The following is a 24,236-nucleotide window of genomic DNA, read 5'->3' on the forward strand; positions in this document are numbered from 1 at the left end:
CTATCCTGATTTAGCCACTCCCTGCAATGGATCTCAGGTATGAAAAATGGTCACCAGAGCACCTCAGTAAAATGGTAATTTCTGAAGTGCAATGCTCACAGAATTAGTGATGGGTGCATCGCCTTCAGAACAACTTCTATGCGTGCTTAGACTATGCATGTGCTTAAATACGTGGATGACTGCAGTGTATAATCAAAAGTTTACTATTAAAATAAGTTTTGTATTGTAATTAAAAATATATTCCCTGCAACAGCAGACTAGAAATTCAGAAAAAAAAAAGTATTACCATTTTATTGAGGATCACCTTATGAATTGTATGCATTAAATCCTTTGTAGACACACCTGGGACTGCAATATCCAGTGGACAAAATAAAAAGCGTCTGGGAAAGAAATAAAACCTTACACTTTTCTGCCCAGTTTAAAAGGGCAGCCAGCAGTACAGGGATTACATGAGGAAAATAGAGGCTAAAATATATTATTTTTCAGCCTCAATGACAATTAGAACCACCTATTCATGCTAAGATATTTGCATTAGGTTGCGCGGATTGCGGTCATTTCTATTCCACAAGCACTCCCGCTGCAGGTCACGCAGGGGAGCAGGCTGTAATTATCCCTGTTTATCTCCAACAAAGGGCACTTAATTTCGGCGTAGCATTTTCAGAGCGCTGGATGCCGCTGTCACTTCGGCTGGCGTCTTTTCCTCTTTGGCGATGCCCTTGGTCATGAGAGCAAATGTCTGGCAAAGCAGCGCAGCGATCCCGATGTTATTAAAACAAACAGGAAACGTTGCTTTCTAAAAGGGTCCTATACAAAATCAGGGTTGTTTTGTTTTTTGTGTGTGTGTGTGGGGGGGGGTGTTGTTTATTGCAGAGAAAATGCTCTGTTTTAAAAATCCAAAACTGGCCGGCCTGTGGAAAATGCCATGCTGAGGCTGCTATCCCCTGCACCGTGCCCTGAAGGCCTCGCCTCGCTCTGCCCGCCCTGTCAGCCAGCTGCAGAGCCGGGCTCCTAAAACCCCGCCACGGAACGAGCCCGAGCCGCCCGCACGCGGCTCCTCCCGGCCCGGAACCGACCCCCGCCACCGCCGCAGCCCGGCACGGGAAGTGGCGGAGCGCGCACCGGAAGCGGCGGCGGCGCTGGGGGAGGGGTGGCGGGGAGCGGGGCCGGGCCGGGCCGGGCCGAGCCGAGCCGAGCTGAGCCGAGTCGTTGTGAGTTTGGCCTTAGGGCGAAGGTCCCTCCGCCTGCGGATCCTCCGAGACAGCGAGGAGCTCGGAGCGGAACACACCGCGCTCGTTAAGGCAGCACTGCTGGTGGGGCCAGGCTGATTCCCGTGCGGGCAGGTATATAAACAGTCCTTAAACGCAGATCGCATTTGAGAGCGAGTATCGCATAATGAGGCAGTTTAACATTAGCGTAGGTCTGTTCCCCCTCTGAAACAAGTTATTAGCGTAGAAATTATAGTAAATAAATGTAATCATTTTGCACGGTGGGCTGTAGTTATCTGTAAGGTTTGCATTGTATTCTGCCTCCTCGAAGTTTACAAGTCGACTGTGGTAATGCTTTTCATATTCAGAATGGTTTGGGAGTGCATTCTGACGAACCAGCGTTTTTTCTATTGACCCTCAGAAATGCCCCATTTCTTTCTACTGCAGTTCATCTTGCTCAAGATTGATTCAGTGCCACTCCTGTGTAATATCTGACTGTGGTAGCTATTCGGTGTTTAGCCTGATCAGTGTCTGCGTATCCAATATAGATGTGCAAAGGCTGGAGTTGGCATTGCTTTCTGTCAGAGATAGCCTGTTCAGGGGGGGTGAAACAATGAGAGCATTTTGTTTTTGTTTAGTTTCAGATTATCCAGACAGTGTTAAGTAATCTACGCTGTCAGCCCAAAGCTTGACTGCTGCGCTCATCTGAGAGTGTAAATTTTCACTGCCTTCCCTTGTCCTAAGTGGATTTTGGTAGCTGTACAGGGGTCTTTATATGTTGTTGAATGCACTTTTCTTGTGTTCCAAATGTTTAAAATGTTCAGAATGACTTCCTTGGTTGATGTACCCCTGGATTACGAGAACATGTTCGCTCATCGGTTCACGTCAGATGATGAAGAGTACCAGGAGTACCTGAAACGCCCTGCAGATCCCCCCCCGATAGTTGAAGAATGGAGAAACAGATCTGGTGGCAATCAGAGAAACAGAGATCGGTACTGCTGTCTTTATTTTTCCTAAGAAAATGTTGGTAGTTTCACAAATACCTAGCCAAATTACCACTTACTTATTTCAGAATAAAAGTAGGAATCTGTAATGAGAGCAGAACTATCCCTTACAGTTATCTATGTAACTATCCCTTATAGTTATCTATGTTTAAGGCAAAGAATCTTATCTGAGATGCCATGAGGTTTTGTTTTCTCTATTCTGATACTGAAAGTTTTTGCTCATTGTACAAAAGTACAAACTAATTGGGATTTGTTACTGCTCAGCCAGAAATACTTCTCCAGAGAGGAAAGATCTGAGATTCTGCAAAACTAAGCATCCTTTCTTCTCTTGGCTAATAACTAGTGAGAAACATGCAAAGGAAACATCTAATAACATGATTACCTGTTGCTAGCTGTCCAGAACACTTTTCATCTGTAACCTGAATATTTGCTTTGTTAGACTAGTTCTGCATTTCTTTTATTAGAAGCAACTGTAAAATCTATCATCTCTGTCTAGCAAAGGAAATATTACCTCCCTGCAGCAAAAAACTTTCAATTATATTATCTTTTTCAGAATGTAATTGTAGCTTAATCCTGGACAACAATGTGTCCAGGATTCTGTGTGACTGAAAAAGGGCAACTCTGGCAGATGGTATGTTTCATAATACTAACACTGGACAATTAACATTGTCCATAACAATAGTGCTACAGATGAAAAGTGACAATTTAGCCTGAACAGTGGCTATCTGCCACTGATAATTAGCTCATTGAGTGTCATTAAGTTATGTTATATGCTCATGCTCTTGAGTATGGGAATGCACAAAGGACTGAAGCAGTAAGTAATTTATTAGGGTACAAATTCCAAGACTGCTGCTTGTTATGTGAAAAGAGTTCATTATCATGCATCTTTTTAAAAACTCAGTTTATTTGAATATTTGATATTTCTTTTCTCCACAGATTTCAAGATGGCAGGTATTTTAGAGGGGACAGATACAACTGGCAAGGTGACCACAGATCTAATCAGAGGCCAGACAGAGGTTGGGGTAACAACTACCAGCAGCACAGACAAGGACAGTCTTACTATGGACAATATGGCTACAACTCCTACAACCCAGGGCCTCGTTACCATCCCTACTGATGGTACCTGTGGTTGGAAAGTCCAGTAATACTATGTAATAAGTTAGATTTTGGGTTTCATTTGTCAACAGTTTCCTTATTTTTGATAGCTTAGAGATAACTAAAGAATCTGTGTTGAAGTCCATTGTTATCTGTAGTGTGAATTGAAAAGGAAATTACTTGTTATGAATAATAGAAGTTCATTATATGGTTTGTTTAGTCTGTAGAAACTTAATGTAAGATCTAACTCATATTCTGTTATCTTCATCACTGAGATCCTCTCTGATACATTTTGGAAAACAGAACAGGTCAGGGAAAGGTAGCTGTGGCTTGTCTGCAGCCTGTAGCAGCCTGTAACATTGTCTTAAGATAGCTGTTTGTAACAGTGACATGCAGTGGCTTTCTCCGGAGAGCATTTCTTAGTTTGAGTTTTGATAGTGAGAAAAGCTTAGTTTAAATTTCAGATGCCTTAAAGAGGAGAAAAATGTGCTATTACAGAAGCATTTTATGGGATTGGAATTTATGAAAACTCAAAATGGGAACTTCTTAGGTTTTTGATAGAGTTATGATATCTCAGTATTTAATTCGTTGTGAATTACAGGAGAAATAAGATCTCTCTCGCATATTATATAAATTTTTGTCTATTGAGCCAATGGCTTAAATCTTTGTGTAGTATTCCTTTTAAAACATGGTCTAACAATTAGTGTAAGAACTAAGTAGTTAAATATTTTATCTTCTTACTCTAGCAGTTCAGTGGTATTCTAGTTTAACCTGAGATGTGACACCAGACTTAGATTAATTTGTACCGTCAGCAACTTGGTATGTGAGTAACATATTCTGGATTTCCTTTTCAGTAAAGCTGTAAAATTGTGATGTCTACTGTAATTAGTTCGTGTGAAATACTGTGTGGCTGTTACACAAGAAAGGAACCATAATCACTACTGTTCTGCACTTTGTGTCATGAGAAAATAGCATAAGCAGTGAAGAGTGTTTTTTTGTTGCTGTTTTTTTTTTTTTGTAGAACTTAAGTACTGTCAATTATTCACACAATAAAGGTATTTCAAGTTTAAGGACGTTTCTGAATATTTATGGAATCTACTTTTGAAACATTCAGAACTGCAGTGCTCATCTAGGCTGACTGCTGCTCAAGAAGCAGTACTAACAGATAAGTATTAATACTGGACAGCTGCTAGTTTGAATTAGAAGAGTAGCCTACTCAGCTAAAATAAAGAGGATAAGACATTGTAATTAATTACAAGTCTGGAGTGTTAATCCTCTACCTTACATTTGACTATAATAGGGTCAGAGTTCCTTACTTCACCATTTGCGTGATAAGCTAATTTGCATCAAGAGAGCTGTGCATCTCTTTGTACTTGACATTTTCTTCAGCTACTGTACAGAAACAGAATCATCCCTGTTGACTGTTGTAAAAGTCATGACATTATGTGGTAAGTAGTTCAAACTACTGCATTTTGCTTTAAAAAGAATAAATATAGAAGTCAAAAGCACGGTCTCAGCTCATAAGATGCTGCTGAAAAACTAAGGAGCGCATTTACTGTTGTTCTTAGAAACACGCTCTGTATAGCTTTCAAATAGAATCATTTAGCTTAGAAAAGACCTTTAAGATCATCAAGCTCAACCACTGCTTAACCCCAAACCACATTCCTAAACACCACATCCATGCGTCTTTTGAGTGTGATGGGGATTCCACCACTGCCGTGGTAGCCCATTCCAGTACCTAACAACCAGTTCTGTGAAGAAATACTTCCTGATACCCAATATCTAAACCTTCCCTAGAGTTACCTTGAAGGCATTTCCTTACTTGCTATCTCTTGACACTTGAGAAAAGAGACCGACACCCTCCTTGCTGCAACCTCCTTTAAGGTAGTTGTAGGGGGCCATGAGTTCTTCTTTCAGCCTCCTTTTCTAAACTTAACAACCCCAGTTCCTTCCCCTGCTCCTCACAAGTCTTGTACTCTAGTCTCCTTCACCTGCTTTATTACTCTTCTATGAACGAATTCCAGCAGCTGTCTTGCAGTGAGGGACCCAACAAGGAACACAGTGCTCAAGATGAGGTCTCACCAATGTCGAGTACAGAGTACGCAGTCTGTGATGCTAAAGGTCCTTACAAGTGTTATCACCTGCATGCCAAGTTCTCTTTTTTCAAATAATATTAAGAATTTTGATATAATATTTAATATCCTACTCCCTGGAGTATCTCCTTGAATTCAGTTGTTTAACCTTGGAAATGCAGTGAAAGGTTTGTTCTTTCTTGAGGACTTCTCCTGGGTAAAATGCACCCTTTTTAATCCCTGATTCTTAACGGCCATTAATATGGAAGAGCTGTTACACCAGAGAATATAAGAGATCATCCAAAATTCCTCTCTGTGCACTACAGAAAGTCTGCAAGGTGCTTTGGTGGAATTCCTTTTTAATGCGGAATCACATGCAAGATGCCAGATAACCCAGACTCCTACCTCCAAGAAAGGAGAGCATCTCTTTCAGCAAAGAGCCCAGTGCTGCCTGCTGTGCCAGGGACGACAGGCTGTGCCAGGATATTCTTCCTCCTTACCATCTGGAGCAGCATCTCAGGTTGAAATAAAACCTGGCAAAAAGCATGGGTTCTGTCTCATCTGTTACTCGTCCTCAAAAGCCCAAAGACTGTTTTAATTTTAGTATCTTTCATCAAGTGAATAAAAAATCTACACAGTTATGAACATGCCATAGAAGTAGATATATCAGGATGGCCTGTCTAAGTGGAAGTTACCAGAATCACATGTTCAGTGGTCTCAGCTGTTACATTTTGAGTGATCAGGAAGGACACCAAGACCAAGCAGTTTCCTGGTTTCTGTCTCTATATCCTTGACTCATGCTATTGACCAGCTGTCTCACTATTAAAATTCAGCTTTAAGAACTGGTATGATTTACAACACTTCCTTGGAATAATTACAGCAAGAATCCATTTTATTAATGAATGCACTTCTAAATAAATGCATGCCTCACACTGGGCAAAAAAGTAAACAGAATTCAATGTATACTACCCCCAGAAGTTTCCACTTAGGTGAATCATTATCTGTGATGAAGTCCAGTTTACTGCTTCTGTCAAGCTAAATAAAACCACTACGTACAGTTGTTGTAGATGATAAAACTGACACGTTAACATCTGCAACTTCGAACACTCCGGAAATGGTTTGCTTTAAATATGATGGAGATCTCCAGGTAAACACTGAAATTCACTGCCTGGAATCTTAAGAGAATTCTTCCATCTGACATTTGCTCAGACATCATTATTAAGATGAATAAAAAGAAAGATCAACGTTATGCTTTCAGAAATGACTGCCATGTTACCAGGAGTCTGAAAACAGCCAAAATTTGAGTATGGCTCTTGCAGCCATTCAAAATCCCTTCCTGAGCACGTACAGCAATTCTGCGTAGATGGTTAATCCAAACCAAGGAATTACTGCAGTTGATAGCAAGTGCAAACTCTTTTTGCAAGAAAGCTCGGTAGCTTTTGTACAATTTCTGAACTGGCACTTTAAAAATGCTAACAACTAAGTCACTAGGTATCTGAAGGCAAAAGAAAGCGCATGAAAAAAGTTGTAGCGAGGTTTGTGAGATACAATTTTACAAGCAATCACCGCAGTTCAACCTCTATTTTACCCTAACTCTGCAGCTGGGAATAGTAATGTGCAGACGTGTTTGAAAGGTTAGCTAGAAGCTGAAATACCTTCAAGAGGCTCTTTAAGAGAGATTTCAGACACTGAAGAGAACGTCCTCTTTCTGGTATATGTATAATCAACACAACTTCCAGAAAATGTGCATTTCATCTTCTGCTCCCTCAGTATATTTAAATGCATCTAAGATCCTCCTCATAATTTGCAAATAGATATTCTGCTTAGCCAAGAAATATGGTCTTTTTGCTTCTTATACTGAGGTGTTGTAAGGAAAGTTCTCTTGATATCAAATTAAGCTAACATTTCTCCCCTACTAGCATTCCTATTCCTCACAAAATCTCTGAATTACACAATTTTGGGTGAATTTTTCAGCTTGTCCAGACCCACGTCCTCCAGCTCTGGCAGACAGGAGAGGTTAGGAATGTGTCCAAGGAAGACAGGACTGCTCCTCAGGGCATCAGCTGCCTGCCTTCAGAGGCTTCAACAAAAGCTGTACAATCCTGCTTACATTATGCATAGTACTGATATTCTAGTGATCAAGCTAAGCAAGATAATATGGTAGATCAGATTTCCCTAAAAGTACCTAGGAAGTACACAGCCCAATTCAAGGTACACAGACACGGAACCTGGAGAACAAAACAGAACCCAGTGGCCCCAGATCTGCCAGGACAGTGGATGGCAACTCTAACACAGTGGTGCACAATGATCTTTCCTCTCAAGAGGATTGGTTTTTCAATAGGCCCTGCAGGCTAGAATTTATTTTCTGTGTTCCTATGGCCTATATTCTTCCTCAGTGCAGCACGCACTGCACTTAGTGGCTGTCAGTCCTCATCTGTTTACGTGAACAGCGATGTGCTATCGCAACCCCGCTCACCCCTTGTATTCCTAAGTACTCTGTCCTATTAAAATGCAAATTCATTACAGGACACGGTAAAAGTTGATAATAACTACGTTTTTCTGCAAGTCTAATAAGCACAGGACATCTTTTCTATTGCTATCCTTTGTTACCAGTAACCAGCAGGAATATAAATGAATGCTGATTTTTCTTAAAATGTAAAAGCTTCTTTTTCAATAATATCTCATGTATACCCACATAAACCAAAAGTTAAAGGCTAAAATCAGTACTGTTTAGATAAAGGATAAAAAAAAACGTATTAGCATACCATAACATTCCATACAGCTTTTGGGCAAGCACTTCTCACGATGAGAAATGAGATGCTCCTTGTCCAAGCTCATGTCTGAAGCCTGTTTCTGAAGAAATATTTGGAAGGACCTATTTTCTATTGAGCCACGTACTCAATAAAAATAAATTAACAGTAATAATTACTAAGTGCAACCAGCCCCAAACTATTACATATTCTTTTCACGTAATAAAAAGAAAATTAGATTTTCCATAGCAAAGGCTTGCTTCAGTGATTTTAATTGCATGAGCACTTGAATACAAATGAAACCTCTGGAGTTCAGGTTTAGTGCATGAGCTCTGTGTGGATACACGTCCTCCTCTGATGGAGCTCGTGTTACTCATCTATATGCCACATGCTCAGAACACCCACTCTGAAATGAACTGCTGCAGCATCAAGCTCGGGGTCCACTTGCACTCATCTAAACCACAATTGCAGCTAAACTGCTGCAAGAACATAAAGAAGCTTAACCTCAAACTGCCATGGGGGCAAATCCTATTTCTGCAGCTCAGAGGATATTTCCATCAGCAGAATTACGGTTTTTGTTGTTCTAAGGAAAGATGGGAGTGGGAAGGGCACACTGCACTGTCCAGGGAAAGATTACAAGGTGCACAGTTGGGGTAAATGAGCAATTGTTTAATGGCCATTCACTCTGTATACCAATCCCTTTAGGGGAAAATATGTTTTGAGATTTGATTACTGGTTATCAGATGACTTCACTGCCACTCCACTGCCTTGGGAAAGAAAAGAGAAATCCCTTCCTCCCTGGGACTGCAGGGACCTACGCAGCCCACAGGAAGCCAGCACAATAGGGACCCAGGAATCTGGAAGTAGTTTAGGACACTGGCAGAATTTTCAAGCCCCTAAATTAGGAGGATAGATCCAGGGAATGATAAACAAATAGCTATTGATTACATGCCCTGCAGCCTGCGTAAATCCAATTGAAGAAGGTCTCCAGACCTCACCAGCAAGATTTTAGTCTTTAAGAGACAAAATGGATTTAGTGCTTGCTAATAAAAGATCAGCCTACCTCTGCTTCCCTTCATACTTGCATTAGATGTACTCTTAATATTGGCCTAGAATAGCTTTTTTCAGTCCCAAGCTCTTTTTACTCTCTCCCTCCTATCATTACACAGGCGTTATGCTATTCTCTATCAGATATTCACTTTCACAGTTTGTCATATTCTTGAACACTCCTGAAGACCTTTTCAGAGCTACTGTAAAATTCTGAAAAGACAACTTTGCTGCAGTGCCACTCATTCTGTGTGAACAAAAGAGAGTTAAAAGGCAAGGATGTTTTCAAAGATAGAACCAGACACGCACATTAATTCCCAGCTCAGCTACAAACCACTTTTAATGCCTTTGTGTCTCAGTTTCCCATCTGTAAAACAGTGCTAAGTCTGCCCTGTTTCCCTTCTCTGTGCTGTGCACTCCAGCTGCAAATCTTCCAGACGGGCTGCCCCGTTTAAATGTACAGGTATGGCACATAACAACCTCAGCTGGATCACTATGCCCCAGTATGAGGTGTTAGAAACAAGCTGGTGAACGAACTGATTTATTTTCCTGATTTTTTTTTTCTTTTAAGCAAAACCAAACACATTCTAGACACTGTGCAGGCACTGATGATTTAAAGCCTGCCTTTATTTCACTATGTAGTTACATAGCGCAGTATTTACAAGTGCACAGTTGGGATTATGTGGCCTAGAAACCTCTCAAAGCTAGACCTATACTAAATAAATGATTCCAAATCCTATGGGTGTAATAAGAGAAACTCTCTAAAATATAAGCTGCATAAAACCAGCCTCATCATTGCAGTATGGATAGTCCAATTTGACAGTTAATGCTGAATTAAATGCTGAATTAAACAGAGGTGAATTAAAAATGAAGGGACAATATACGTAGAGCAAAGGAAGAAGAAAATTCAGTAGGATGAGACAGCTGAGATAAAAGAGGGAATACACTGATGCAGGCAAAGGAAAATAATGACAGGATATCACTACCAACGTATCTATAAGAAATAAAAAGACTTCTAAAAAAATCTATTGAAAGGTGAAAGAGAGTGTTCTTAGAAACCAAGAAGAATGAAATCATTTGACGCAAGGTAACATACAGATCTGTTAAAAAGCCATTTGTGATTGATGAGAATTGGAAGACAAAGATGGCATCACAATCTCTTGGCAAGAAAATTCTTCCAGATGGCATCTCTTTCTCGTTAATACTCTGGGGGAGGATCCTAGACATCCCAGCAGGTCCCGTCGTGACTTTGGATTCAAAGCTGTCCACAAACTCAGCTGCTCTTTGGCTCAACTCCACTTTTGCTGCATACGCAAATGGCACGCTGCAGGACATGAGCTGATGAATGAATTTAACTGCTTGTTTTTTATCCCTTTGGATCATACATTCCAAATATGCTTTAGAAGGCACAAACCTGCCCATGAACACATTCACCAGTACATGGCTCAGAGAACCTTCTCAGAATATCTGGGTTTTCTACTACTAGTATAGAAGCTTTAAGCATTGCTAGAAAACTAAGACTTGTAACATGCACACAAAAAAGAAACTTCAACAGCTGAACATCGGCTTATTTTTTAATCCATGCCTCCCTAAGCAGGCATCAAGATGGCTATAACAACCCTGAATTAAGACCAGATTTAATGTCTGCAGCTTGGCTTTCTTTTAGCAGAATTATAGTGCGGCCTTACATAGTCTCTAAATGGAAAAGTAGCTACACAAAGAGAAAACAAACGTCAGCGCTGTCTGGTTCCTCACACACTGGGCAAAAGCACATTCTTCAGCATAAACCAACATAGTTGAAGCATCTGTGGTATGCTTGTACATGAGGCTATGGATGTGCTGCTTTGGTTTAAATTAGAGTTGTTGCAAGTTAGAAGCAAGATCAGACTGAATTGAAATAGGCCACAAAAAAAGTACAATGCAAAAATGTCAATTTAGATTAAATAAAGCAGTTCTACTGAGCCCATGCAAAAATACAGGCAGGCCAGTTGTTCAGGGGGTGCAGCCAACTGCTCAGAGACCTTCAGCTCACATGCTGGTATGAGCACAACCAAATCACACTGCCCTTACAGTTATTTTCTCTTTAAGATACGCAGCACTTCCACAATCACACAGACAAATGTAAAAGCAAAAGAACCTTTCATGCTATCAGAGCCCAATTGGTTTAAGAAACATTACAAGTGAAAGATCTGGTTTTACTGCGGAAAAGATTTGTCAGTGGCACCCCACAGAACAGGATTTTTGTCTGTGGTACCCTCAGTCCCATTAGGGATCCCAGCCAAACTTGGGAGAGCCTGGGAACCTATTAAAATCTGCCTGAGCTCCCACAGGATCGCTTGCAGCCACACAGAGTTTAATGCGGCAATCTCATAGTTAACTGCAGAAGAATGCCTCAGTTTCAACAGTTGAAGGGAGGTTATTAACAACAGAAAATGACAGTAGATACCAATCAGTCATGGATATCTCACTAAGATTTGCCTTAGCACGGAGAGAGATGGACAGCGCTACAGACCTGAAGAACAAGCAGAGGTCAAACAAGTAGAATTTATTCGAATTCCTACAGATCAAGCTACTAAGTAAAGCACATTCTTTCCTGGGAGCATAACAGACATAAATACATCAGAGCAGTCAGCACGCTGCTGGGAACCTAAACAAATGTTATAACGTGAAGGATCTCATGCATGCAACATCTGCATCACAACTGTGGTGGGTAATGCCATGCTGGGACTGCACAGCTTCTGAGCCTGACGCTGCCCTGCTTGTCCCTGTGCCATGCTGGCCTGCAGGCAGAACTGCAGAGTGCACAACGTGGAACAGGGCTGATGCTCTGCAGGCAGATGATAAACGGCAGAATCCCGTGCAGTAACAGCAAGGGCTTCTGTGTTAATTGGCAAAGCAGTACAGCAGAACCACTGATCAGCAGTTATGATTTTATTTAATTCAATACATTATTTTGTGTCCACACCTTGCCCAGTTTCCAAGTCAACACATCATATCAGATGAAAATAAGCAAGACATCCTGAATACTGATTTAGGCCAGAACGCATCTAAAATTAAAATAGTTTGTAACTCATATCCATTGGCCCTTAGTCAGCAAACTTTATGATACACAAGACAAAGAGGAAGTGGAAGAATAAAACAAAACATCAAACATAATATGTTTTGGGGACAGTTAAAATAGATATTTTAATTAACCTTTGTAACCTTGTAGAAGCTTTCAAATTTATATGGCTTTAAATGATAATGATTTTGATGAAAAAACATTTTTTACATGTGTGACAGGCATTAGAAGGAAATTAAAAAGCTGCAGGAAAATTGCATTTTTCACATTTGTTATGAGCCTACTCTAATTGTGCCAAAGGAGAGGTATTTATTGTGCACTGCTCTTCCCATTTGGAAGCTCTCTTTCTATCTGGACTGGCTAGGAGTTGGTGTATCTCACATGGGACCTTGGCACCTTAAGTCTTAGCACAACTAATTCCATTACCTGTTTTCTAGATGTGTAAATACAAGGGATAAGTGCAAAGTCAAGAACATGAAAGCAGCTTTACACTGTGACCACATTATGATGGAGGACAGGAGACAGATACCACATTGTGCTGGCTTAAACAAATCACTGTGCTGGTGCTGAATACAGCTGTGAGGCAAAGGGCTGGGTCACAGAACCATGTCATGTAACGCTTTCACATCAGTACACTCCACAAGCTTTTGAAATGAAGTCATAACCCTGGCTGCACAATTCATAAAGCAATCAGAGAACATGGTGAAAGGTATCCTGAGACGTGCAGAAGACTTGCTCTCCTCACAATTCTATTCCTGTCTCAGGGCACTCAGTGCAGTATTTCTGACTGCTAAATGGAGGGAGATACAGTGTTCCAAAAATCACAGAAAACTAATTTTTGAGACTGAGTTGATTCCTGCTTAGTTTCTCCCACATAAACCTGTTATTTTACACAGCATGCTTTACCCTTAGCACAGAAGAGCTGACCTATGCCCCAGCAGTTTGGAAATTATTTTAAGTTGGTATTTTGCTATAAAAGAGAGGAATGCAGAGCCTAGGGTACTGAAAAAGACTGAGCAACATTTTCATCTCCTTCCAGGAGTCTCGTGATCTACTCTTAAATCTTTTGCCATTAGTATTTAATGGTATTATAATTACTGTAAGCCTCTAGAGTTCAGAATAACCACAAAACTAATACAACCTTGATTATGCTCTTATTATTACCTGTATTACAGTGGCAACTAGAGACTTGGAGCTTTACTCATGGAAAAGAGGAGCATGCATCTCCAAGAACCTGCATCTAATCTGCAGTGAGAATACATAGATTACATAGAGAATACATAGATAAATAGAAAGGAATGGGGGAAAAAGGACAAAACAAAGACTGCTATACCTAGTTTATATGCTCTTGTTATTTTAAGCCTGACATTCTTCTTTGGAAAACATCCTCACAAAACTGGACACAAAGATAACTGGCAGTCCTAGTCTCTAAAATTGGCTCACATCTTAACATTTAGTATGCATCCTTTAAAATACTTAAATACAGCTCACTCTCCCTTGCTGCCAACTCTAAGTTCACAACAGTCTCAATAGTTTATTCTCTGCTGCCAAATCTGGTGGCAGTCACACTTGTTTGCTACAACTAAGAAGTCACAGATTTCTTTACCCTCTAAAACCATAGGCTGTATTTGTCCTCTAAAACTGAAGAGGCATGTAGCAGTAGAAGAAAGGCTCCTCTGTGGAGAAAAGCACTTCATTTTGAAAGAGACAAAGGATGGGTGACACCTCTGTTTGATGCTGTCCACAGACAGCAAGGCAAAAGGAAACAAGTGTTTGATTTACCCTCTCATTTATGATACTGTTGAAAGAGACAGATAATCAGAAGACCTGGTTTTACCATTCCTAAGTGATTTCACTTAAATCTTGACATGTCATCCCCTTTTGGTATTTGTCTTCTTTCAGCACTGGAAATTAATATAGCAGAGGAGCAACGATCGGTACGAATTTCTCTGAGTTCAAATTTCTCTTTTAATTAAGTTTTAATGCTTTCCTGACACAGAAAAAGAAAGGAATGTCTCATTTTGAAACAATTTTTTATACAGTCCACAATTATCCTCTCCCTGCAGAGCAAACTCATGCGGAATGCACTAAGCTGAATGAGCACTTCTGGCAGCAGCCTGCCCCACTGTGAGGGGCCCCCAGGGCTGCCAGGTCAGCATCATGGAAACCTGTGGGAGACCTCACAGTGCTTTAGAGGGAGCTCTGAATACAAGGTAGGACCTCAGGAGTTGCAGCTGGATGACAGTGGTGTCAGGAGGATGTGCTGACCTCTCAGGGCAATTACAAAGCATTAGTCCTTACTTGTTGCAAAGGACAGAAGTTCAGTCGACATAGAGAAAAAAGTACTGTCAAACTGTAGCTGCCTTTGTTGAATCAATTTACTTACATGAGATGAGAAGGCAGGATAGATGAGCTCTGACTAGCACACAGATTTTTCCATCTAAATTTGTATTTTAACCCACACGTCTCTAAATAACAACAGCACCAGTAGATGCTCTTCTCATATTACACATATGCAGCCTTTACATGGATCTAAGATTTCAGAAGATGAATCTTTCCTTCTTAAAAAGTTAACAATAAAAACAGCTTGGCATTTCAGGGCTCATAATTCACACTAAGATGGACATAGGCAATATAATATCCTTTTTCCACCTGGATTCACAGATTGTAAGCAAACAAATAACTGTGAAAGATAGGGGAAATTATATTGCAAATTATTAGATTTATGGCCCTTGAAAATATGCCTAGAAAAGTATTACTCTTGTGACAGTTTTTCCCTATTTCAACCTAAGTGCTAAACTGCAGAGTAAGTGCACTCCACTCCGCTATTCTGTGCATGAGTCTCTCCAGCAAAGCTTAGGATATACAGCAAGTACTTTCAGCAAGCAAAGAAAAACTGCTACTAGCCCAATAAATGACCTTTATATAATAAAAATCATTCCTTTTTTCCCCCCTCTCCATGTTTTATCTTCTTCACTTTCAGATTTGAGAAGTTTACCTATTATGCAAAACCAAGAATCAAGCAAACAGGTTCTGCTTCCCCAGGGAGTCTAAGAAAGGTATCTCCCAATGGATACAAGTGGGACAAAGACAAGAACCCAGCCTCGAAATAGCTAAGGTCCTAAAATGAACTGACAAAATGCGTTTGTTGAAATTTATAAGCCTAGACATGTACAAACTTGGAGCACTTCACTGGATTATTCTCAGGTAAAAAGACCAAAAATAGGTCCACTGAAGTGACCAGGAATTGTATGCAGCTGAGAAATGAAGATTTTCCAAATAAAATGTCATAAAACATTTTTCATAAAATACACATTTAGTGGAACTTTTAGTGCAAATATAAGCAGTAGTATGAGAAAACCTCTCTACTTCATGGGGATCTATTTTACAGGAAGACTAAAAAAATTATATACTTCCTAATTCCCATATAATGCCAACCTCAATGAAGCTGGCACATCTTTTCATCTTGTTTTCCTGAGCACATAACACCTGTACATGTCCACTGAGGTTTAACTTTACTTTGCAGATTTAGAGTTTACATAGACTAATACAGTGAGAAGTTTGTTAAATTAAATCTTGCACCTTCTCTACTCTTACACATACAAGTATTTGGCTACTGGAAGGTTAGTCCTGCTGCATAACTTAATGACAGCTATTGTCAAATCATTGTTTTCAGAGGTTCTCAATTCACATTCACAACTTGTCAGAAATATCACCTGGCACTTTTTTGTTTTTAAATTCTAGCTAATAAATTACAGAAATCATAGCAAAACTCTGAAGAACATCATCATAAGCTGATCAACTTTCAAAAATATTTCACCAAAAAGCTTTAGAAGCTGAACCTAAACTCTGCAGAGAAGTGACTGATCAGAATTAGATATTCTTATTAGGTGAAATTAATCAAGTACAATTTGCCTGGCTGGTCCCCTTTCTACAAGTATTAGGACCAATATTCAGACAGTGATGATCTTAATCAGGGTTTTCAAACAAAAAGAAAAAAGACCACAAAACCCCATGAACATACCACGTTTATTAGGAACAGATTGCATTTTCACTGTCAAAAGGCAGCAAAGAAGCAGCTGAAATAATGAAGAAAATTCCCTGTTCATAAGCACATCCTACTAGAGAATAGCAATCTTTCCTCATAGCAGGAACACGACCTCGCATATGTGCTAGCTGATTGCTGTCAGATTTGCTGAAGACAAAAGGAGACATTTTATTAAAGAGCAAACAACAAAGCTGGTGCAGGGCCCCACCAGAGGGATGAGTTTGCTCTGATTGCAAAGATTACCTCACAAGGACTTTTTTCCCTTTCCAAAATGAATATGCATTCAAATTCACTCAAAGTGCCGTCAACCCCAAAAAATTAGAAAGACAATGTGGTAGCACCTAAGGAGCTAAGTACCAGCGAGAATGCTGAGGTGAGAACTACAGAGCAAAAACAGTCCTAGAGCCTGGGCCTGCTAGAGGGCACTCACCTGAAACAACAGCAGCAAAGGTGAGGGCAGCAAGAGAGGCTGGGGTCTCCTGTCAGGGAGGCAGCTGCTGGAGCTGAGCACCTGCAGGGGAGCTGTGCCATGCCTGTCTCTCACAGAGCTCCTGAGCTTCTGAAAAGAAAACTTGGCAGGTTTTAAGAAAAGTTATTGGAAAGTGGTACTAGGAAAATAAAAAGGTTCCATATAAATACTTCATTTAGAAAATTCAATTGCCAGCAGCCCTTGCAGACAGGTGGGCACTAAGGATGTCCTAACATGTATTGGGAGCTTAGATTCTTTTTTTTTTTTTTTCAATATACGTGCCTCAATAAATTCTTGCAAGACACTACAGCAACAAAAGCTGGCTGAAGAAACAACGTGCTGCTAGCCCTTCCCAAGGGCACTGCACACCTACCACGTAACAGAGAAAAAGCAGCTTCATGGCAATTGTCCCAGGATGATCATTTGTAGCCCCAGTTACTCTCATAAGGCAGACTGCTTCATCTGAGCAGCACAAAAGAGGTTTGGAACATTTGTTGCTCATTGCAACATTCTTTTCAGCCCATGGTCAATTGTTATCTTTACAGCATGTTTCTATAGTGACCAACTGCTATAGCAATACTCGCTAGGTTTCTTTTTCCACATGTTTTACTTCGAACTTAGAAACGCAAAATGGTATTTAAACTACTTTCCAAAATCTGAGCTGCATGTGGTGAGATGGTAAGGTAGACTACTTTGTCATTTCAGCTTTCCCAGCTCTAGAGAGAATACAAAAACAAACAAATGAAGTATTTACAGAGGAAAGCAAAGTTCTTCATGGCTTAGCAAAAACTACTTGAAAAGTTTATACATAAAGGACCAAAATGAATTCCCATTACCTTAGAGAAGTACCAAACTGTTCCTTTCAGGCAAGTATTTCATTTCTTCAGCAGCTTTCTGGCTGTTTATTGTGTGTTGGCTTCATCACAAGTACCCAAGAAAGGCTGCTGCACTTGGGGCAGGGTAATAAGCAAGAGAGGCTTCACATGCAGGTAAAGCACTGCACTCCCAGGAGGAGACAGAACATTTTCACACTAGCATGGCAGTGTATCAACCCCCTGAGATAAAGGAGAAACACTAGGAGGGGAATATAGTGGGCTGGAATAATAATAAAAGGTGGATTCAGCTGGTTCAGGTTTTACATATGCAAATAAACAGTGAGAGAGGGGAAACAGAGAGACCTGAGCTAATGAGAAGGAGCAGGTGTATCTATCTTCCTGGAGGCTGAAGGAAGGAAGATATTAAACTGTGCTTTCTGGTAAACTGCCACTGCCAGTTATTGACAAAGTTGTCAATTACATGGGATTATTTAGACTGATGATACAGGAAGAAATGGGGATTTAAAAACACATGGGACTAAAGCAGAGATGGAGATGTGCTGCATGATAAATGGAGTGGATTGAAACTAAAAGAGCAAGGAGCCCAGCCTCAGAGGATGTAATTAAATACCCTTAATTAGCATATTAGAGCAGTGCTGCAATGAAACCATATACCTGCTTTCGAAGTTTGATTTTAGAAAATAAACATTAACAAACTGGAAGGAAGAGTAAGAATGTTCTATGCCATAAGAATGCTTGACTTAGAATGTATTCAGGTAACTTCTACCTTCAGTGTTCAAATTACATAAAAATTACGTTAAAAAATACAGAGACTGCCCACAACTCACATCTTACTGAAATTGGTCAGAGAAAACATTAGGAAAAGACAACAGAGCTCCAGTAAATAGCAGGATTTCAAGCAGTCGAATGATCACGTTGCTTAAAGAAAAGGATACTTCTAGGCACGAGGATTAAGGGGTGACCAACAGGTAAAAGGAGGCACTATTCTATTGAAGATACATTCTGCTGAGAAGTGATGAGACACTTTGCTGTGTCATGGATCAGCAATATCTTCCTGCCTCCCAGGCATGTCATCAGGACAAACATATCAATGACTCATGTATATAAGAGAGAGACTACACAAAAAACTTTGATATAAGAGGTTCTCAGATACAGCAACTCCAGCATTATTTATATTGTCCTTCTGAAGTAATTTGGATTGGTGATATTAATAAACTCTGTTTTCATTACCACACTGCTCCCAGAGACACTAGGCCAAACAAAAGCAGAGAGGGAACCAAAAGATTAAATTGGTTACTTTTGGGGATTATCACCAAAGACTGATGTAGGTTAGACACTGAACCTGCTTACCCAGCTCCCATCTCCAGCAGGTTCTGCAGTCCTTGTCCTTGTAACACATCATTTATGTACAGCATGTTACACATGCCATGTAACACTTGGTACCAGGTTCCCAAGAAATTTTTATAACAGCTGTTGCAGCATTCATCTCAGGATGCAGTGTTAGGGAATCAGGATTCCTCCATCTTTGGACTGCAGTTTCCCACTCATAGTAAACAGAAGCTAGGGAAATAAATAAATAAAAACAAAACAAGAACAACCAACCAAACACAAATGTTTGATTTTTGCTTGCTTTGACTTAATTTTTCTGCAAGACATGGTGCCCCTCTGCTGGGCAAGAACAGATGAAATGGCTGCAAACCAAAGCTGACAGAACAGCACATGCAAATAGGCCCATATGGTCTGAAAAAGAAATACAAGTGAGGCAATGTGTGGCTGGCCATAAGGCTGAGAAAATAAGCAGCCCAGGTGAAAAACATTAAGCAAATACCAGTCACAGTTTATATTCAGTTTCCCAAATACAGGCCAAACAAGATTTTTCATAAAGTCTCCTAAAATAAGACACTTTCATGGAGGTGACAAATGTTAGTTCTCCAACTCTAAAAATGATTGCTGCAATATTTAGGATAATAGGAAGCAGAACATTTGAGAGAACAAAAGCTTTTCAACCATGAAAAATGGAACCTGTGAGCTACTGCTTGCAGCAGATGAAGCTACTTAGAGGAATTTAGCTGTAACTCTTACATCTGTAACATTATTACTATTTTTTTAACCTTAGGTATTAAAATATTTATACATATAGAAGTATGTGCACAAAGTATGACAATCATAGTAGAGATAAGACAATTTCAGACTCAGATGAAAAAAGCAAACTCCTACCAGACACATGTTATCTCATACATTTAAATCTATCTTTGACCTCTGAATCATGTTAAGAAGAACAGTTAAGCTTTCTCATTACCCTGAAGACTGGGCTTCAGTTGCCCATTTTGTTTCAGATTTCTTGATCTGTTCTACCTGTGACTCTGCCAGCTTTGCTGCAGAGCAGGACAGTGCTTGTACTTAAACCAAAGAAAAACTGCAAAATAGTTCTGTTTTAAAGTAACGTTCTAGTACATGACGTCTGGGAAATTATGTTTTTGTTAAAAATATAAAGACAAAACAAAATTTTATAACATTTTTTGCCCTTTTTATTAAAAAGTCATTACATTTGAGATACATTTTGCAGAGCTACCACAATTATGTCTCTGTTTTGCAGGTAACTAATTACCAACTACTACAAAGAGCCACTATGGATGCAGCTGTAAGGTTCTGGGTCACTTTTTTTTTTTTACTATAAAGTTCTGACTTTGCTTCAGCTATGCAAATAATTCTGGTTTGAGCTTGCGTGCATGATGACCAACCACAGTATATACATTAGCTTTAAATACATTAACTTTAGATATACATATTTGACATAGCGTGGAACTGCATCCAACCTGCCACCAGATATTAAAGAACATTTCTAGGGTCTTTACCATCCAGTCTGATTGTTTTACACTTCACACTGTACCAAAATCTTTGAAGCCCATCACTCCAAGCCTTTTGCTTTATGAACCAAATGTAGCTGCATTCAGAAACCCTTAGTGAGCAGGGAAGAGAACAAGGCTTACTGAATCAGACACAGAGACTCAGCAGACATGATTTTTCCTACCAAACCTACAGGAACAGTTCAGTTATACAGCAGTCACCGTAAAAAAGGAAGAGGGAAGCAGAGAAGTATATCTTTTCCCAGTCAGTATCCAAAATTCCCAAAATTTGGGACCAATATACATGTGAAAAAAACACCAGTCTGTTCACCTAGATGCATTACGTCGTTCCATTTTCTGCTCTTGTTTTAGGTCAAGTGGAAGCTTCTTTTTTCAGTTTTTCTAATACTTCATCTGGTGTCACGGATACCAAAATCTTCACCACTTTATCACGTGATTTACCACCCTGTGTTGGATACACACAAAAGACATCGTGCAGAGAATCACCACCAAACACACATTTCAAAAAAGCTCACTGTGATGCCAGCACATCACAAATACTTAAAATAATTCTCAGTGAGTAGCTGTGCAGAATTAAAGACAACAAGAAGGGATGTTGATGAACCCTTTCTGACATTTTAAAGGTCAAAAGCAATGTCTTATCTATTCTCCTTTTAAAACTGGAATACAGCTCCCAGAGCATGCCTTGAATTTATGCCTTTCTTATAGACTAGAACAAAAAGCAAGGAAAGGTAAGTTTCCATTATTCAACTGTATTATCTAGAAGCAAAATTCCAACTGTATTTTGTTTAAAGTTTTAAAAAATTACTGCAAACATTTGGTAGATGTGGACTTTCAGATCTTTCTTCAACGCTGCCTCTCACAGAATATTAGTTACTCTTAAGCTGAGTTCTCCAGCTGATAATATCAACTAAATGACAACAAATTGCACTGCATATAGCATATATTTGGGTTCAAAAGGCTGTTATTTTCAATATTATTTACTTGTTTTTATATTACTGACAAAATTGCTATTTTACATAGGAACTGGCAAACATGCAACTTCATTTCATTTTGCCTGAAGCTACACATTTGCTAGGACTTTGTAAAAACAAGAGAAATAACCATTTTCATCTATGCATGACAAAAAGCTTGGAAGACCCATTTGGGACACCCTGCTATGTGGAAATGGGGGAGGAATTTAAAAATGAAAAATAGCCTTTTGAAGCAGTCTAGACAGTTGATAATGAAAATCAAGCCCTTTGGATAGAAACATGGTAAGACTGGTATTATACCAAATCATGCCAATTGTTTTGTCAGTGTTATCACTTATAATGAAGCAAGCAGCACACAGGAGAGAGCAACCAGTACAGAAATTGCTCAGTGTGTACACCTAGCAGATCAGAATGGAAACACAAATAAAACACAAACTTTAACGCTGTGCTCTACCAAGAACTAACAGTGGTCTGAGGAAAACAAACACCAGCTTGTAATTATTTGGACATGACACGTCAGAACGACTGAGTTAAGAAGGTCAGTAAACGTTGGTCCCTTTTATGCTTAGCTCTGCTTAGCACTTGATGATACTAATCTAGTTAAATCTGAACAACTCTTGAAGGTAGGAAACCTACAGATTTGTAAAATGTTGACAGAATTAATGAATTTGCCTAGGAGTTGGGAAAACAAGAAAAAAAAAACCCTCAGTATCTCAATCTTTCACCAAAACAGGGCTTGATTCATCAATCAGATTGCCATTGACCATCTTTCTAAAGGTTTCTCCAATTACAGAGTTAAAAAATACTGAAAAATAAAAGGCACCATTTTTCATTGTGTCCTCACCTACACAAAGTGTACATTAAAAACTGTCAATTAAGTACAATGAGTGGATAAAACTTATTTATTTATACGGTGCAATGAATAAAGCAGTTTTCACCTAGCATAGTCAACACATGTTTCATATGAGCAGTGTTGTGTATTAACAACTCTTAAGGCCCAGCTACAATGGTGGCATTTACATATACTCTTGCTTTATATGCTACAGGTACTTGCCAGAAAATACAGAAGTACCTTCAAAAAACAAATGCATTTTTTTTCCTAAAATGCATGTTGTCTACGAAGCTCAAATTATAGGAGCTGAATTTGAAATGAAAAAGAAAGAATCTTGAAGAGCCACAGAAGACATGTACCAAACGCATTTTTGAAAATGTATAATTAGAACTATTTTGATTAAAGATCTCAAGATCAGCTGCAGTTCTTCTTCAACCAGTTTTTTTCCTTAGTGAATCATCCCATTAAGTCAATTAAAAGCTTTTCAAGTGTCTTTTGGACCTAACTTGGAGAGCAGCTTGCTGTACTCAAGGAATAACATTTCAGAGCCTTGAATTTACAGTGCAGCAGAATAAGACTAAAAAAAAAGAAAGAAGAAAAGAAGTACCTTCTCTAAAATAACGTCACTCTTCTTCACTTCTAGTACCTTAGAGAGGTAGCGGCACAGCTCTGCGTTCGCCTCCCCTTCTGACGGCGGTGCAGCAATAGCCACACCTACTGCCTCGGCTGTCACATCTACAGCAAAGAACCGGAGGTTTTTATGCTCCAAATATTCAGAACGCCTAATTGTCACTTCCCAGAAATGAATGTTCATGCTTTCAAAAACATTTGGAGTTAAAGCCCAATGAGCTCCTAGATCAGCGGGTAACTCGGCATTCTTAAAACCCTTAAAGCTGTCACCGAGGACAGAACGATAGGCTTTGAGCACGAAGCATGGTGTCACAGGGCAGCTGCACGTTATTAGTTCCACTGCTGCAGCCATTGGGCACAACAGTAACGCTCCCCGTGGTGAGCATTATGCTGCAGGCACAGCACAGACTTACGTTGTGCTCCTGGGAAGCTGTTACCCCACCAAGAACAGCAACCAGCGAGCTGCCCGGGCACCGCGCCGCCACCAGGCCGCGTCGTGCTGCCCTCTGAGCATCAGCGCTGATTTCAACCTTGGGAAAACTCACCAAATCGCTCAGTGCTTCTCGAGCGTAAAAACAGAAACGCGTTCTCGATGTCGAGTTCTACCCTGCCCCAGCTTTAAGACTGATACACGTTACTGAGCGGAACCAACGACAGCCTGGCGCTGCTGCGGTTCCCGTGCCAGGCGGAGCAGCCGTAGCGCACAGTGCCACACACACCTGTGCCAAATGCTCCTGTCATTTGAACACGAGCGCGACACCGCGGCTTTGCCCCACGCGCTCCGCGTGGCGGCAGCAGTGCCGCACAGCACCGGGCCCGGTCCCCGCGGGCACTGCGGCGCTGCCCGTTGGCGCGGGGCCCACCTGTCACGGCGCTGCAGCGGGAGCCGGGCTTGGCGCGCACCGACACCCTCACGCTGCCGTCGCCCGATGCCACCACCGGCCCCGCGGCGGCGCCGGGCTCGGCGTGCTCCTTCCCTGCTGCTTTTCCCTAAAAGAGAGAAACGGGCGTCGGGACACCGGGCACAAAGCGCCGAGCACCCCTCCCGGCCGCCGCGCCCGCACCTTCCGGGGCATGGCCCCGCCGCCGCCCCGTAGCGGAGCCGCCAGCCGCCGACGGAAGCCGGCGAGCGCCAGCATAGCTCGGCCGGGCCCTTCCGGGAACGCCGCTAGCCCCGCCCCCCCGGCCGCGCATGCGCGTCACGGCCGCTTGGCGCCGCGGTCCCGAGCGCTGCGGGTAGCGGTGAGCGGAGCGTTCGTGGGAGAGGTGCGCTTGGAGAGTCCAACCCTGCGTGGACCTTACCCGTAGCAGGCACATGAGCGCGCACATCCAGGGCGTGCCGCACA

The 24,236-nt window shown here is 40.9% G+C and overlaps 2 protein-coding genes across 2 annotated transcripts; one reads left to right on the top strand and one right to left on the bottom strand.

Moving 5' to 3' along the window:
* Positions 1-1,986: 1,986 nt before the first annotated feature.
* On the top strand, positions 1,987-4,374 carry RAMAC (RNA guanine-7 methyltransferase activating subunit). Its single transcript, XM_065733948.1, has 2 exons — positions 1,987-2,197; positions 3,146-4,374. Exons 1-2 carry the CDS (start codon positions 2,013-2,015, stop codon positions 3,324-3,326), a joined length of 366 nt encoding a protein of 121 aa, XP_065590020.1. The 5' UTR covers positions 1,987-2,012; the 3' UTR covers positions 3,327-4,374.
* A 15,902-nt stretch (positions 4,375-20,276) lies between these two features.
* On the bottom strand, positions 20,277-24,090 carry CUNH15orf40 (chromosome unknown C15orf40 homolog). The gene is given in 5 exon segments (XM_065734314.1): positions 20,277-20,899; positions 22,868-22,995; positions 23,754-23,880; positions 23,955-24,071; positions 24,073-24,090. Coding segments are annotated over 5 exon segments (477 nt in total). The 5' UTR covers positions 24,085-24,090; the 3' UTR covers positions 20,277-20,806.
* Positions 24,091-24,236: the final 146 nt, after the last annotated feature.

Source organism: Cyrtonyx montezumae, unplaced genomic scaffold (assembly GCF_038088225.1).
Source record: "Cyrtonyx montezumae isolate F1298 unplaced genomic scaffold, pur_monq_1.0 scaffold_17, whole genome shotgun sequence".
Lineage (NCBI taxonomy): Eukaryota > Metazoa > Chordata > Aves > Galliformes > Odontophoridae > Cyrtonyx > Cyrtonyx montezumae.

Bases quoted from the DNA above. Each gene is read 5' to 3' on its own strand.
- RAMAC (XM_065733948.1), top strand. From the start codon at position 2,013: ATGTTTAAAATGTTCAGAATGACTTCCTTGGTTGATGTACCCCTGGAT. The intron at 2,198-3,145 runs GTACTGCTGTCT...TTTTCTCCACAG, and splicing joins AATCAGAGAAACAGAGATCG to ATTTCAAGATGGCAGGTATT.